This window comes from Dermacentor silvarum, chromosome 2 (assembly GCF_013339745.2).
Source record: "Dermacentor silvarum isolate Dsil-2018 chromosome 2, BIME_Dsil_1.4, whole genome shotgun sequence".
NCBI classification, from domain to species: domain Eukaryota; kingdom Metazoa; phylum Arthropoda; class Arachnida; order Ixodida; family Ixodidae; genus Dermacentor; species Dermacentor silvarum.
In genome coordinates this window covers 216,876,741-216,893,436 of record NC_051155.1, presented here as the reverse complement: position 1 = coordinate 216,893,436, position 16,696 = coordinate 216,876,741, and the positions used below count along the sequence as shown (strand labels likewise).

At 45.3% G+C, this 16,696-nt stretch overlaps 1 protein-coding gene across 1 annotated transcript in view; it reads right to left on the bottom strand.

Annotated features, from left to right (window-relative positions):
- The window catches only part of LOC119442634 (betaine--homocysteine S-methyltransferase 1), a 31,302-nt gene that overhangs the window by 10,589 nt on the left and 4,017 nt on the right, over positions 1-16,696 (bottom strand). Inside the window, exons 2-3 of the mRNA XM_037707578.2 lie at positions 2,356-2,494; positions 376-494 (exon numbers count right to left, since the gene is read on the bottom strand). Of these exons, the coding sequence (XP_037563506.1) occupies positions 376-494; positions 2,356-2,494 (258 nt within the window). The remainder of the gene's footprint in view (positions 1-375; positions 495-2,355; positions 2,495-16,696) is intronic.

The following is a 16,696-nucleotide window of genomic DNA, read 5'->3' as shown; positions in this document are numbered from 1 at the left end:
CAGCGCCTCCGAACGCTCTGATCTTGAGCACGCCGCTCTGAATGAACCAGTCGAATGTGTACTGAGCGCTCGATTTTGACCAGTTCAATATAAACCGCACCTAGAGAGCGCTCGAAAGCGACCATTCGAATCTACCAGATTGAGCTGGGCATCGCCGTAACGCCCTCTGGAGTGTCGTGGTCCAGCAATAGCCTCCGCTCATAAGCACTGCAGAAACGGCAGTACAGGCTCTTTGCATTCATGCTCAACAGTCCAGAGAAGTGGTATGCTCTTTCACCTCGAGTTGAAGAGTTCATATAGTACACAATGCGTGAACGACGAGTTTGTACGAAAAGTTTGGGGAATACGTGGCCGATGAATAGCCACGCGTCGTACCGTGTAGTGCTGGCCGGCCAGGTTGCCACGGTTGATGAGCTTGTCGTCACTAGCGTAGAAGGTGAACGCCTGCATCACGTCCGATCCCGCGCGCAGGAACTCTCGGTGAAGTTGGCGGACTGGCATGAGGGGAGAGAAAAGAAAGAAATGGATCGCCTGCATCAGCTACGCAGTGCAAACCAGAGCAAAGCCGGGTCTGCCATCAGTTTCCAAGCTAAAGTTTCGGCGTAGGTTGCTTGAGATAGAAATCCCAGAGTTAGGATGCCCCCACCAGCGACCGCTTCCCGTTCCTGAGGCAGCTTCGCTTGGATGCCTTTTAGTATGGTGTTCCCGGCTTACGTTAGAGTTGGGCATGCACTTTCAAGCGCTCTTACAAGTGAAAAAGGAAATTTTAGAAATACTGCTGTGAACAAAATGATCAATTACTGTAATACGCACACTTATTACGCGTTTAAAACTCTAGCTGGGATGTAATAGTTATCAATGAGGCTGAGGCGAGATCAACAGAAACAAGCAGTCGTCATCAGCCAAGGCAATTCAAGGTCATGGTACGCCAGCCGAAATTTTCTCACTTTAGGCCTATACGAGCTCTCGCATCGACAACCTGCCTCGAGTAGAGCGGTGATTTACCGTTCAATATTTGTCATTTACGTAAGATGAGATAAAGCGATAGCCCTACAATGTAACCTGCTTCTTAATATCGTTACGTGTTAGTCATAATTCAGGTCATTTTCAGGGTTAGACGAGAGCCTTCAGTTCGATGGGTGCTGCCACATTTGATTACGCCAAGATTAAGCGCACCCACGCTATAATACAAAGCCAAGAAAGCAGTTAGCTTTCAGCGCATGCGCAATGGCCAGACGATATATTCGCTAGTGGCAACTTATAGTTTCGGGTGCCACTAGTTTAATGCTTCCTAAAGTTTGTGTTATCTCAAGCAAAAAGAAGACAATGTTATCAAGGTAAAGCCAGTCAATTACCAAATAGTTTTTGAATATCGGTTAGCTTCAGACAACTTAATACTTCAAAAAAGAAATGTTCCTAACAAGATGACGTACATGAAATTTAACGGAAACAATTGTTCATATCATGTCAGAATGCAGAGGATCAAGCTTCGATCCTCGCTGCGTAGTGTTTATCCTAAATACCCCATAAGTTTCTCAGCATTGTTTAAAACTACGCTAAAGAGGAAGGTTAAGCTAAGGTTACATCAAGCTCTATTAAGTATATTATATTTAGGGAATGCCATAAACGTCAGTTTAATCGTGATTAGAGTCCTAGTAAGCCAAAAAAGACGCAAGAACGAAAGAAGACAGCCTTGAAAATGAAAGTTCAGGCGCAAGCCTCTTGTAATGACATGAGATTTGGACAGCTGTTTCTTGGTCCTGGTTAATAGCTTACCGGTAAAAAGAGACTACATTATTCCCGAAAGGAACTAAAGGCTCAACATGACGGGTGAAATGCAAGAACGCGCTCGTGTACTCAGATCTAGGTGCGCGTTAACGAACCCCAGGTGGTCAAAATTAATTCGGAGTCGCCCACTATACGGACGCGTGCCTCATATTCAGATCGTTGGTTTTCCCACGTAAAACCTTAAGAATTCGAGCCCCGGGTTCATTTTGACCACCTGTGCGTTTTTTTTTTTTTTTTTTTTGTTTTTATCGTGCGCCTAAATCTGAGTACGCGAGCGCGTTTTTTGCTTAACCCTCTGCTGATGCTTAACCCTCGACCTCGGGATAAGCATCAGAACGCCATAGGCACTGCGCCACTGCGGCATTTCCATACGACGTCGATCTGTATACTGTAGAGGGGGCTAGGAAGACCTCTCGAGCTCTGTAGAGCTTCTACGGGTTCTCTGCTCTTCGATGTGAAAATTGATTGATTGATTGATTGATTGATTGATTGATTGATTGATTGATTGATTGATTGATTGATTGATTGATTGATTGATTGATTGATTGATTGATTGATAATACGCACCGGCCTCCGGGTGCTCGATGCTCGCTTCGGGGGTCCAGGGGCCGGCCTGGACGTAGCCCCTTTTCTCCAGCGCGAACACGAAGCCGCCATCGCCGATCACGACGCCCTTGTCGAGACGTTCCAGCAGTCCTCCTCCGGTCTGCAACCACATCAATGCGAACAAGGTGTGATCACTTCCAAAGTCACCACTCATAGAAGAAAAGCAACACGAGGGCAGAGAAATCTAGGGATGGACAAACAGCGCTAGGCTTGAGGGCGCGAGCTGGTCACAGGCACCAAAACACTGCATTTTGCGAATATTAATCACAAACGCCACGAACTGTAAGTGCCGTGCAAGAAAAAAGATTTGTGTGTGCCTCCTAGCCGCGCATTACGCGTTCAACGGTGCTGTTGGTTGATTGAGTGAGTGATTGATTTGATGATATTGGAAACGTTTTAAACATTGGTCGCCGACTTTTGCACTACATTTGATTGTTTAATGAATATACAGAAAAGGCATGAATAAATGTGGAAATGAGGAAATTATAGGAAATACGCATAGCGTTAGTATGCTTAAGCAACTTTGTTATTTCCTGCTGCCGAATTTCGGGGCCGAATGATTGTGAAATTTTGACTGCGAGAGCTTGCAAAAATGAAGATTTGCAAGGAAAGGTTCACTTCGAAGCAAGTGCCTCATGGAGTACTGACCGGTAATGGCGCTGAATTGTTCGTGACACCTGCTACTATTTCTTTCAAACTAAATGCCTCCGACGCAACCTATTTCTCTTTCCATTAATCGCAGTTGTTCCAGCACAGCCTCATCATCTACGATACTGAAAGCGTAGAAATGAACCAGTCAGACTACACAGCCTGAACCAGCTGGACGTTTCCGCATCAGTTTCGACTATCGCAACATACTTTTCCTTTAAGCTCATCGTGAGTTCACTGTCTCGGTTCCGGCCCAGGTCTGTTATATACGTATATCGAAGTTGTAAGTTTTTTTAGTAGTCTCACACAAGTCATTGAACCCCTTCACTGTGCTTCTATCTCCGATGGATTTTCGAATGATGGAGCCATAGTATATAGTAGTAATGAATGTCGCGAGACACCATGTAGTGGAGGAGTAGGCGCGAATTCAACCCAAATTTTGCGTATTTCAGTAATGATTGCTCGAGTTTAAAAAAAAAAAAAACGCTGGCGGTGAAAAGTAGCTGGATTATTCTGCCTAATAAAAAAGTCCAGCATTTTTTTTTCGTCCTCTAATATTAATTTCAGCGCAACGAATCCCAGGAAACTTTTCTTTTTCTTTCTTTTTCCTTCGTGTCGACGTATATTAAGCTGAACGCAAACGGCAAACAGTCGTGCGCCAAGCTTTATGGTCCCATATGCCAACACGGGCTGCGCGAGCATGTTGAAGAAATGCCGAGCTTGCGTCAACATTTGCTGTCTTCTCGACTGCGAGAGAAACGCGCACTCGAGACTCGCCCCCGGTGCGTTTGTGCACGAGGCGATAACGAGGGTCACGAGAGAGACCAGCCGGCGGGCTCTTATCGTGCAGCGAGATAAATCGCCGATGAAGCAGAGCTCCGCACGGCATTCCGATAGCGTGCATCCGTAACACTCCCATTGTTTACACGGGACTAGCGAGTTGATCGGCCGCAACGAAAACAGTTCGCCAGTTCACTCCTGCTCGCGCGCATATACGTATGCACAGTCGGCAGCAAAATAGTCTATAGAGACCACGACGTCAGCAATAAAAAAAAAATAGTTTTTTTTTCCTGCACAGCCTTGCAATGTGAAATTGTCTTAATGCATGACACTGGTGAAACAGGCGCACGTAGGCAGTACCAACTGATTTCAGCCTTTATGACTAGGCTGCTAAGAAAGAAAGAAAAAATTAGTGACGCCTCTGGTCCCCAGACGTTTTCTCTCGACTGTATACCTACGTGGCCGGCGTGGGTATCTAACCAGGTGAACATAACTGTGAATATACAATGTGTTAATTACGCCCTTGCTTACGTTATACTAGATTGTAGCACGTAAACACCCATATTGAAGCACTTATATTTTTCAGAAGCGTCGGAGTGCCGCCAACGTGGACTGTTGGGCTTTAACACGGGCGCTTAATAACTGTAACAACCAATGCACGGTGCAATGGTCAATTCTTATACGTGAAAATGGCTACATAAACGCATTCCATGTTCTGAAAATTAAAGAAAGAAAATACGTATAGTAAGTAGCCCAATGTGGCAGCACCCATTAACCAAAATTGAAATTGTGTATAACAAGAATAAAACACAACAAATTCTATGTAGAAAAGCATTACAGAAAACAGAACGAAATGCGACCAAGTATTTTGACCCTTCTTTGTCGCTTTCTCAAGTTGAATTAGTACACTAAGTCACCGACCAATGGGAAAAACACAAATGGACGTTTAGGGATCTGTACAGATCCCTTGTTCACGATCTTCTCAAGTTTCGCAGTGGAAGAAAAAAACTATCAAATTTCTTTTGGCATGTAAAACGTAAGCAGCCTGCATAATTATCACGATGACATGTCACCATAACTATATTAAATACAGCAATGTCTATCTCGCAGTTCCATTATATTGGCCCTTTGGGTACGAAGAACTCGTGCAGTTCTTGAACGTAGAGGGTACTGGAGCTTGGAAGACCACCAAATCTGTCGTTCACGTGTGTATGTAATAGATACTAGTTAACCAAGAGGTGCATTCAAAGCCCTTTCCACAGATGCGACATGTAACTGTGATATAATTGCACTGATGTCTAGTAACCCGAAAGTATTTTTTTTTCGAATCGTTCTGCTTTCTTTCGTTTCGCTGTATCTTTCTCTATATTTATTTTTTGTTTCAGACACGAACATCGGTGCCACACAATGAAGCGAGCAGAAAAAACGTTTAGAGAAATCCGTCCTGACAACGTACTGTCGTCGGTTTTCATATGTAAGTTAGTGTAAATGCAATCAGACAAGTACAGATGTTGAATAAAAATCACAGAGACGCTATATCCAATGCATATGAGACGAACGAAGCGGGAACATGGCGGTATAGACAGAGAATAAATTTTCAGATACAGAAAATTTTTAATTGAGCGAGGCGCACGTCTTAGCCAATATCTTCATCTATATTGTCTCAAATATTTTCCACCGTGTATTTTGCTTGTTCCCGACGATCCCTCCGTTTCTGACACATTACCAATGTCGCGGCCTAAAGAGTGAGATGTGCTTTGCACCGCTTGTCGGTAGCTTCGCACTGACAACTAGTGTGCGCGATGCGACTCATAAGAGCTGACATGAGCTTCCGAAATCTCCCGTGCGGAGCGACAGGCCACGCCGGAGATTTCGGAGGCATTTTCGCAGCTAGCAATACCAATTCGTGCGGTGCCTTAAGAGCTGTGGGGTTAGCTTCACAGCGCAATGCCCGTATCTCAAGCAATGAATCCAGGTTCGGGTCTGGCTGAGGTGATATTTCTTAGTGTACGATTAATATCCTGCGCGTAGCCATGTTTCCAAGTATAAAAAAGATAAGAAAAGAATAAGGCCAACGCAACACAGACAGCTATTCGCTATAAGTAGGCATACGCTATAAGTGGAACGGTCCCCTTTCAACTGAGGCGTACTTACATGATGTTTCTTTCCTGTGAAGAACGAAAGGCACAATTAAATAAATTATACGCGTTATCTACCATAGAAGTATGGTATGGAGCAGTTAGTTGCAACAACAGTTGAAAAACAACTTTCTCTACAAATGACAGAAACATTCCCTAATGACCATCGCACCCTCTATTTTCCTTTTTGTGTACGCTCCTCTTGAATGCACTTCCCTGATTTACTGGGCTAAGCGGGCCCAGTGAGTTATTGTAACGGTGCTTCAGTTTACAAACCATGCCTCCTATTTAACGTTTGAGATCCTCTGGACCGTTTATAGAGCAGGGGTTTCAAACTCGGGTTCACATTAGGCGCCCATAAACAGCGCACTTATTCCCGCTAGCCACACTGTGGCGTTATGATCCGTGGCGCAGGGTCGGGGCCTTGGAGGAAGTGAAAAAAAAAATTGCGTCAGGCAGCCAGCTTTCACGAGAGCCCACTCTGTGTAAAGCCATCCCTTCGCTTTTTCCTCTCTCAACACGTTGGCCTGGCACGTGCCTCGGACCAATGTGCTTGGTTCCCGTTAGGTTTTCATCAATATGCGCACTTGTTGGGATGCTTTGCTGTGCACATTTTCAACGTCGGTCGCTTTCTTCATTGCCAAGCACGAGTGCGGCAGCCGCACGCTGCGCGGTCACGCCCGTTGTCCTTTCGGGAGAGCGTACGTTGAGAGCGGCGACGATGGGAGGCGGTAAAAAAACCAACCGCGACATGATCACGCGCTGCGCCGGCGTTTTCTGGTTCCCCCCAATTTTATCACGGTTAATCTTTCCTTCCTCCCAGGTGGAAGCGGAGAGTTGCCCAGGTATAACTCCCAACTTCGACACGCTCACAGGTAACAAGCACACAGGGAAGAGGAACGGAATACCCGCCGCTATACGTCCTATGTCGGCGAACGACCAGATCAAAATTTGCAACTGGAGGCTCAGAAGGGCTAACGTCTTGGTGAATCGCACAAGACAGTGAGCGGGCTATGTATGAGGATCGATCGCTGGCTGCTGTGCTTGAGAGCTGGCGCCCGTGGCGCATCCACTGCGTGTCACGTTCGCTCCCGCAGTAGTCAAAGTGCATGAGCTACACTTTGCCCGAACAGGCAATAGCTGAACCATTTAACGGCGCCACCTACTGAGTACTACAACTGCGCGTTTTCTGGTTGTTGTTTTTTTCTCGTTTTTTTTTTTTTTAATCTCCGAGTTAGTATAGAGGAGGTCGGCTTTGCTTCCACGTAGCAATTTTCTTCGACTTTCCGTGAAACTTACTGAACTTTTAACACAGCGTACTAGTTCCACCAGACGTTCGACGCCCTTTTGCTGAAGCCAGTAAGTTTAAGGCACCACACGGTTACAGCAGAGTGGTGTTCCTGACCGGCCCGCAGCTAACGCTAACACAGCTAACTCCCCCCCCCCCCCCCCCAAAAAAAAAAAAAAAATCCTCCTCCCTTCTTTTTTTTTTTTCGTCTGTTATGCGCGAAATGAACTGGCTTCAGTCTCTCACGAGAGCGTTGCACTGTAATCGTACAGCTGGCTTGCTAGCAGCGTCAGAAATACCACCTGGCCGGAACGGCTTTTTGTTGTCAGAAGACCGGCTGCATTTCCCTCAAACTGGCCGTGTACCGCAAGCGCTCATGTGTAAATATCTCGCGCAGGACTACACATGGCTGTCGTCTTGCGGCATTTGTGACCCTGTCGTCACTGATTCCCGGTCCGAGTTTGTTTTCCTTAGTCCAATACACGATACGCAGCAATACGATAACTTAAGCTAACGTCATCGACATTTGCGACCGCCAGAGAAGGGGCCTCAAAAATAGCGAAACCGACTTTGGTCTATAAATAATGACTTCCCTATTGACACAAAGCACCAAGTTTAGTCGAAAGCATTATCATTAACTAGTTGAACCGCACGCTGACGCATTACAAACAGCGTGATCTTAAACACGGATGAGCTATGAAAACACACGAAAGGCGAAAGCACACTGGAAGGAGTTGTGTTCTGTCTGTGGGAGTTTCTGAGGCGCCCCGCAGCCAGACAACTCGATTACTTTCTCGCCCCGAGAAAAAAACTCGCCCGAGACCACCTCAATATTTTACTTCTGACGGCATCACCATGCCAGGCAAATTAGTTTGTATACTTATTCGTCCTGGCACAACTGTCCCGTGACTATAAGTATCAGTAGTCCGTTTCATTCCTGATCGCGAAGATGCCTGCGAAAATTTGCAACATAGTTAGCATCCAACGCCTGGTGAAGTCGTAATTACATGGTAATTACAAAGCACGTTTGCCGCTTAACTGCACACGCACACGCACAGTCATTAAGCGGGCACCAGACGATTTGAAACAGCGTCTTCCAAATAACGATTACTCCACGACAGCCTATTCCCGTTTGCTATAAAAGTGAGCACCGACTCGTTAACGCCGATAATAGTCGCATGCCACCGGAGAAAACAAGCGCACATGGACACACGTTCGTAAGGTGCACGCTCCGCTGCACTCACCTTCTTTCGGTGGCAACGATGTTGAAGACATGGCCTTGTGCCCCGCCGCTCCCCCTCAATTTTGCCCGGTCTGCCCGTATAATCATGCCTTCCTAATGATGGGAACGTCTCCCCATGACCACTGCGGGTCAAGCTGGAGAATTTGCACAGGCGCCATGATCTTTCGTTTATTACGATTGTAATGATGATTTCCTCAAACAATATGGCCCAAACCCACTATGGGGGAGTGACCAAGAAACAAGTAGTATTGCAAGAACAAAAAATATACGTGAAAATACAAAAAAAAGCACGATCTAGTTTCGATCTAGCTAAATAAACGTATGGGCGTACGGTAGTATACTTGCAAAACCAAAATAAGAAATAGGAAACTTAGAAAATATTAAGGAATATTAAAGAACGAGTGTAGTGAAGAGTATCTCAAAGACATATAACTGATTTTTTTTTTTTTTTTACTCGTCCGAGCGTTCGCCAAGGGCACCGTTTCGGAGCAGGTCTTGCGGATTCTGCGGGACAAGGACATCAAGTCGCACACGATCATTTGGTTTCCCGCACACATGGGGCAGATCGAGGGCGCCCCGCCCAACCTCAACGAGTCGGCCCACAGAGCTACGCGAGGAGTCGTTGACCGCGTAGCTACCGCGTGGCGCGGCGCTGATGTTATGGACAATCGGGACCCTCCCTCCTCATATAACGAACTTACCAAGCATTTTTACATGGGTCGGAGATGATATCCTCCGCCACATAGGAAACTAGGCAGACCACAGGCGTTGACACTCAGGTTACTCCAGGTCGCGGCATACCCTAACCCCGCACTGTTACGCAGAATCTATCCAGAGATATAATCGACCAATGTTTGCGAGCTATGCTCAGACCTAGCTGACTTGCAACACATGCTCTGGCGGTGTCCCGCGTTACGCGACGGCAAACGGCGTCACGTCGTCCAAATGGGAGGCTGCCCTAAGCAGCCCCGATCTTAAAGCACAGCTATAGGCTGTCCATCGGGCCCGCGACGCAGCAGAGAGGCTCGGCCTTTCTGTACCGACGTGGCAACGGCCCGCTACGTGCTAACGCGCGTTCCGAGGGACCTTAATAAATACCATTTGGAAATGTGCATTTATAATTTCATGAAGGAGAAACAAATAATTTCTCGGCTGGAGGTGACGAAGCGCCACAAGCTCCGTACCAGTTAGTGGCAGAGCTAGCGCTTTATCTGGGGTGCCCCACCCGTGACAGTGCGGCGCGACAAATCGCTCACTAACTCCTGTGAAGCGGGTTTGAATGCGCTGCTTTCTGATGCGAGCAGACGGTTAGTCACGTGACGTTTCATTTCTCATGGCATTTCTTTATCAGCCGGAAAATTTAAACGGGCAAAAAGTATCTGGCTGAAAACATGCCAGTTTAGGTTCTTTTCAATTTTCTACAAGTTCTTCATTGACAGCACGTCATTCAAAGCAGTAATTAAAAAATAACTAATTGCAATTAATTAAATGAATGGCATCAACAAAATAATTACTGGCGGTTGCTCTACTCGACTGTGAACAATATGCGCTTGGTTATCTTCGTATATAAAAAATGCCCCGTGCCTTTTTTGTTTAAAACGCGATGCATGGTAGCTTGGATACCCTGTATATAGCTAACATGTAACGTAAGTCTCACTTTGCCCCGAAATCTATAGCAAGTCCTGTTGCAATAATACTCGCAGATGCGCTTTCACCTTCCGTAACCAGAACAGTGTCTTCTACGCGTCTGATGACAAACATTGCCCGCGTCAACAATGATGATATTGCACTGCCTAAGGAGTTGAAAGGCTGATCAGTATAACAAAATTCCCGTCTTTTCGGACGTGCAATTTCAGCTGGAAATCATATATCCAAAAGGACCACCGAACACTCGATTCTGTTCGATTTCGATTCTGAAGTGTCGATTTTCGGAAAAAGATTGTATCTGCAACACGAGCGAAAAGTAGTACTGCTTTCCACTCGCGAGTTTTTTTTTTTTTTCTGATTAATGAGTTTTTCAGTGCTTACGCCAAACCATATCGTCCTTATTCTAGGAAAGCAGTTCGATAAACGGCCGATACCACCGACAGCTGTGCGCGCGAGAAGTGAGAGAGCGTCGATGCAGGACGTTCCGAGAAAACGACGGGGGGATTCACGGTGAAGCAGTGGCGTAGGCTCGTCTGGAGGTCGAGGTCCCGCGCGAACTTGTTCCCCCGCTCTTGACCTTCGTTCTCAGGGTAGTGGTCGAAAGAAATGAAGCATATCAACGTGGAAGAGTCGCCAGCTGAGTTGCGATGACATTAATGATCGTCGGACAAGTGAAAAGTTATTTTGCATGGCCACTGGCGCATATAGCCCATCCATTCACGGTGTATATATTCGTGCACCCAACTTGTTTTCGTCAGTTATGCCCAGTGGTTGAGAGGGGGAAAAAAGTTATAGGCGTTGAGCTGCGAGTGAATTGAATCCTCTGCTTATATACTTGGTGTGGTCTAAATGCAATGATAGTGTGACCCACTAAAAATTGTCATACCATTTAATTTTTTTTTTCAATACAGTCAGTGGTACTTTGGATTAATTTACGTATCTTTGACACATTAGTCTGCGATTTATTGTAATTCATGGCTGAAGGGGATAGAATATTTTATAAGCAACTCTGCACACTCCTGACAGGCGTTCACCAAGAACAGCTTCAGCTGCCTCCTCCAGGGAGTCCACCCGCCCTATCAAGATTCACTACAATTTTACTATTTAGGAGCTTGATGATTTCGCCATATATATTCTGGGCCTACTCAATACCTTAAAAGTTTCATTTCTATACGTCCATATTGTGCGGATTCCTTGAAAGTCGTCCCTTCACACATTGAAAACTGGACGAAAGACGAACACGGCAAAGAGTGGATGGAGCAGTTACCAGCTATCGCTACAAAACGCTGATTGAATCAAAAGCCGTTACAACAAGAAGCATAAGGAAAGCAAGTTTCTGAGCTGCATATTATTTGTCGTCAACGACGCTAAGTTGCTTGGTGGCCGTTTAGGGCGTGTAAGAGCAAACAAGTTCATGCCTGTGTAGCAGGCTTCCGGGAGCATAATGACAACGTGAAAAGGGCACCTAGTGACGGCTATGTACACAAATAGATGTTCATTGTAACAAATTCGTAGGTCGGTGGAGGGCAGCAGATCAAACGATATGACACGACCCATGGTTGAACCCACTGTAGGGAGCAAAACGTAGGCCTGCCTTGGTTAAAAAAAAAAAAGTTCACACGCACAAAATAAAAGTTTCAAAATTAAAAAAGAAAACCTATCACTTGTGCGAATGTGCTGCATTTCGCTACCGATCCTCATTTCTAACAAGCCTAATTCAGTCACTGCATGCAGGGCGAATCAATGTTGATTAGTAATTGGCACACAAGGCATGATTTTATTTGATTCATCATGCCCTTGTTCGTGGTTTGCCGTGTAGCTGCGTGGCAAGTGAAATATATAAGTCGCTCGTGGACAATGCTGCCAACTTTCTAGGGCGTGTCGCTAAACGGTGACGAAGTCGCTAAACTTCCGCTATATTTTGCTGCAATGTTGCTGGAATTGTCGCTAAAACTGTCCAGTCAATTTTTCACAATGTAGGTGATTTTGAACACTATAATATAGGCTAACATGGCGTAGATCTTCAAGTGAAACGAATCACGTTCATCTAATGCCCATACAGGTGACGAATAAACCATGAATTTATCAGAAGGGTGTAGAGGGCTTTCACTGTGCGCATTTACAAAACAACAGATGATGACAGCTGGAATTGTGCTCTTGCCTTCCGATTGTAAGGTGGCAAATTCAGCAAGGTTGAGAAACGCGTGAGTAACCTGATTTTCCAAGCACGAAAACGCATTTGATCAGGTTATGCCTGCAAATTTTCAAGTGTGCGGCGCTCCTGACAGGAGAATAAAGTTTTGCGGCCATGCCCTTCGTCATGTTAAGACATCGATGACCATTCCGCGACCTTTCTACAGGTCAAACACTGTGTTCTCACCCTTTCACCAACTAGAAAGCTGTACGCAGCTTATATTTTTAGGAAAGCTGCGAGAAAGGCTTTCAAACAAATGTTTTGAAACTGGTGCATTCAGTCTCAGGTGAACGCGTCCAGCCACTTCAACATACGTACGCCCTTACAAATGAAAGTAAAAATGTTTACTTGAAGGGGAGAAAATTACGGTTAATCTGTCTTTCATTATTCACCTCCTTCGTTCAAAATCTCATCATACAATTTATAATGTTTTGGTAACTTAATTTACTCACACGTTTGCGAAATTTCACCAATCGAACATTTTTAATGAAACTGCAGCACCAACTACGATAATGCACACCCCAATGGGTTTTATAAAGTACTTAAAAAGGAAAACATGCATTTGGTGAGGACAATGTACGAACCCGCCGCCTTCGGCTCCATTAACCGCAGTTTAGACCGCTGAGAGTATTGAATAATTCGGTTTAAAAAAAAAGCGTGTTACGAGTTATTTACTGTCGCAGAAGGATCTCTCTTTATCACATGCAATGGTTGATCAGCCGTAGCAATGCACACTCGCCGAAGCGGTGTTAGATTTCAGAAACGTGATCGGCGGCTGCTTCGACGTACCAGGAGCCTGCGGCATCTTCTTGATTCTTAATTGCTTCGCGCGTGTTTTCGGAGATCGGAGTACTTGAACGCAAGCCCACATCGACAATATTTACACTATGCAAGTTCGGCCCTTCCTTCGTCGACTCGCAGTGGAGCCCGTTGCATAAAAGTAAGTCCTTAATTAAGCCACTGTCTCTGAATTTCCAAGTATACTTTACTTTCGGCATCCTTCCCACCACGAGATCACGTGCACGAAAGCTATACTGCAGCTATCACCGAAAACTCAGTGAAGTTAGGAGATACCTGGTGGGACAAATGAAGATAACGGACGGCAGCGTACGACCACGTACGACCGTCGTGAGTAGAGGCCACTTTTGAATTATGGTCAGGGAGCACACGGGGCGTTAAGCCATTTTCGACCGCCTACTTCTAGCTCTTTATTGTTAAAGTGCGTTCTGGAAATTGTTTTTCAAGGAAACTTGCTTAACATTGTAGTAGCTAAAATGGGGCCAAATTGTCTTGTCGTGTCGCTAAAAAAGACGCTAGTCGCTAAATAGAAAAAAAATTATTGTCGCTAAACAGACCCAAAACTCATGAAATTTAGCGACAAAATCGCTAAAGTATGACAACACTGCAGCCGTACACTAACGCTATGTGTGTGCTCAAATATTTTTAATCTTGTGCCGTTAGCTTTCATTACGTTCGTTCGGCCGCGCTTAGAAGCGCTACGCTGAAACTGCCTATTACATGAGGGCGGTTCAGTGCAGTCGCCCTTCACTGTCGTACAACAATGTAACCGTGCTTTCTTTTTTTTTTTACGTTCGCAATGCTCGTAATACACATAAAAAAATATACCGTGGAAAAGCACGGGACGCAGATAACACCTTATCTTCTTTTATCGGAAGCCGGATGTGGCGTCGAGATTGAGCGTGGAGTTTATTTGCTCGCAATGAATTGGTTTGTTTGCCCAGTCCGGCGCGTGCCAGATATACCTCTGCTCGCGCAACAAATCTAGACTGTGTGCACTCTGGACGTGTACTTGTTTGTACCGGCAAGCCTTGTTCCTATCGCTAGAATTTGCTTTACAAGTATGCTTGAAGCTACAACGGCCGCATGTATCTACGTGACCAGTGACCCGTCGGACACTGATATTGGCTCAGTTTCGCGCGAAGCTCGGAGCAGCAGTGCAACTACGCTCACTCACGATAAAAGGATAGAAACCAGTTTTATTTGCGAATTGAAAGTTTACATCGTGGGATAGAAAGCTTGTATCGCGTTTTCTCGTGAATCCGCTTATCTGTAGCCTTTTATGTGACATATGTCATATACGCAGGCGCACTTCGTAACTTTATTTCCTTTCATTTCATTTACTTGAGTGTAAATGCAAATTATAGCAATACCTTCTATCCAGATGCATTAAAATTAAGGGTGTTTGAATGTTGAAACTTTCAATTCTAATCAAAAACGAATATTCGAGAAAAACGACCTGCGAATATCGACTCGAATAGCGAATTTCCTTTTTTTCATTTCTAAGCAAAGGAGAGTGTAAAGTTTGCGTGGAGTGCAGTGTAGCAAAAAGGGTTTATTTACGCTGTTTGACACATGCATGTGATGCCGTTTTCAACTGGGCGTCCAGTGAACTGGGGAGCTTGTAAATGATAAATAATTTCGTTTAGTTACCCGGTCTCCCATGACAATGGCAATCACGAAACGAGATAAGTGTACGCCGCCACACGCATGTCAAATATCGGGGACGTCGGTTGAAAGAGATGCACCCGGTATGAGATAGGCCAAATTCAAAATTGCTTTGTTTATATCGAGACGGCAAATTCATAGACTGCCTAATGGGGAGGCAATCTTATTGGATGACTGGATGTTATTAAGCTAGCTGCTCCAAGCGTTCGTCGAGGAAATGGTGCTTCTATGCAGTACGCGCCGGGGAATCATTCGCCGTCGTCGACTCTGTCGTAACACATTCAATGAAACACAGCTTTACACCGGCATATAAAGTGCTACTGGCGAGCCACCGCTCTTGGTGGTAGAGCAGTGTATCTTTTTTACTCAATAGCCTGGCAAGAGAACAAAAATTCAGGATCACCAGTCAACCTCTAGAGTCTGTAAAGGAGTACGTTTATCTAGGTCAATTACTCACAGGGGACCCTGATCATGAGAAAGAAATTTACAGAAGAATAAAATTGTGTTGGAGTGCATACGGAAGGCATTACCAAATCCTGACTGGGAGCTTACCACTGTCATTGAAAAGAAAAGTGTGCGATCATTGCATTCTACGGGTACTAACATATGGGGCAGAAACTTGGAGGTTAACAAAGAAGCTCGAGAACAAGTTAAGGACCGCACATAGAGCGATGGAACGAAAAATTATAGGCCTAACGTTAAGAGACAGGAAGAGAGCGGTGTGGATCAGAGAAGAAACGGGGATAGCCGATATTCTAGTTGACATTAAGCGGGGGAAAATGAAGCTTGGCAGGCCATGTAATGCGTAGGATGGATAACCGGTGGACCATTAGAGTCACAGAATGGATACCAAGAGAAGGGAAGCGCAGTCGCGGACGGCAGAAAACTAGGTGGAGCGATGAAGTTAGGAAATTCGCAGGCGCAAGTTGGAATCCGCTAGCGCAAGACAGGGGTAATTGGAGATCGCAGGGAGATGCCTTCATCCTGCAGTGGATATAAATATAGGCTGATGGTGATGATGATGATTTTAAGTACTCCTTACCCGTCAAGAAGAATGTCTAAATCCACCAGCATTAAAGAGTACGCTTATATGACTGGGGACTATGCGTTTTACTGGGCCATTTCTTTGATTGTATTTAAAATATTTTCAACTTTTGTTACTTGCTTTTGCAGAGTGCTTCGTTAACATGTGAAGAAAGATGACAACATGAAATAAGAAAGAGAAAAAAAGCATTTGCCTATGAGTGGACGCGCCTGATTAATGACGTCTGAAGCCAGAAGACTCGTCCGCGCGAACTACGAGTCTGAGTCGCAATACCTGCATATAGTCGCCCACGTCACTATAAACTGTGCGCCTATAGTGTTTGCGTGCTACACAGTGAAGTCGATTGAGCCTACTATTTTTTTCACACTCTTGCAGTACAAAGTGGAACTAATCACTGCTGCGCGTTTTCTGAGTTAAACACAGCCGTACTGCTTGGCTCTAATAGACAAAGGCCGGCAAACTCACGCACGAGTCAAGTCATCCAGACTCATGCCGACCCATGAATCTGAGTGCCCGCCTGAGTAGAATTATGGTGGGTCCGAATACTAGTGAGCCCAGATGAGTAGAATTCTTGTCAGTCTGCAGAGTCCGAATGAGCCCGGCTGAGTAAATGTTGAGTCTGAGCCAGCCCTCAGCAAAGAATATATTTTGCGAGCGAGTCTGAGAGAGCTCCGTTAATTTGGCTGACTTGTTTTTGTTTTGGTTTTATGGGGGTTCTTTTTCGTGCCTTTAATTCGGCAATCGTGGCCGTTGTCGTCGAAGATGCGAGTGCGTGCAGTGCAGGAGAATGTATCAGTCACTTGACTACAAGGACGGCTGGGAATGAGTAATCACCAGAGATGAACAAATCGAA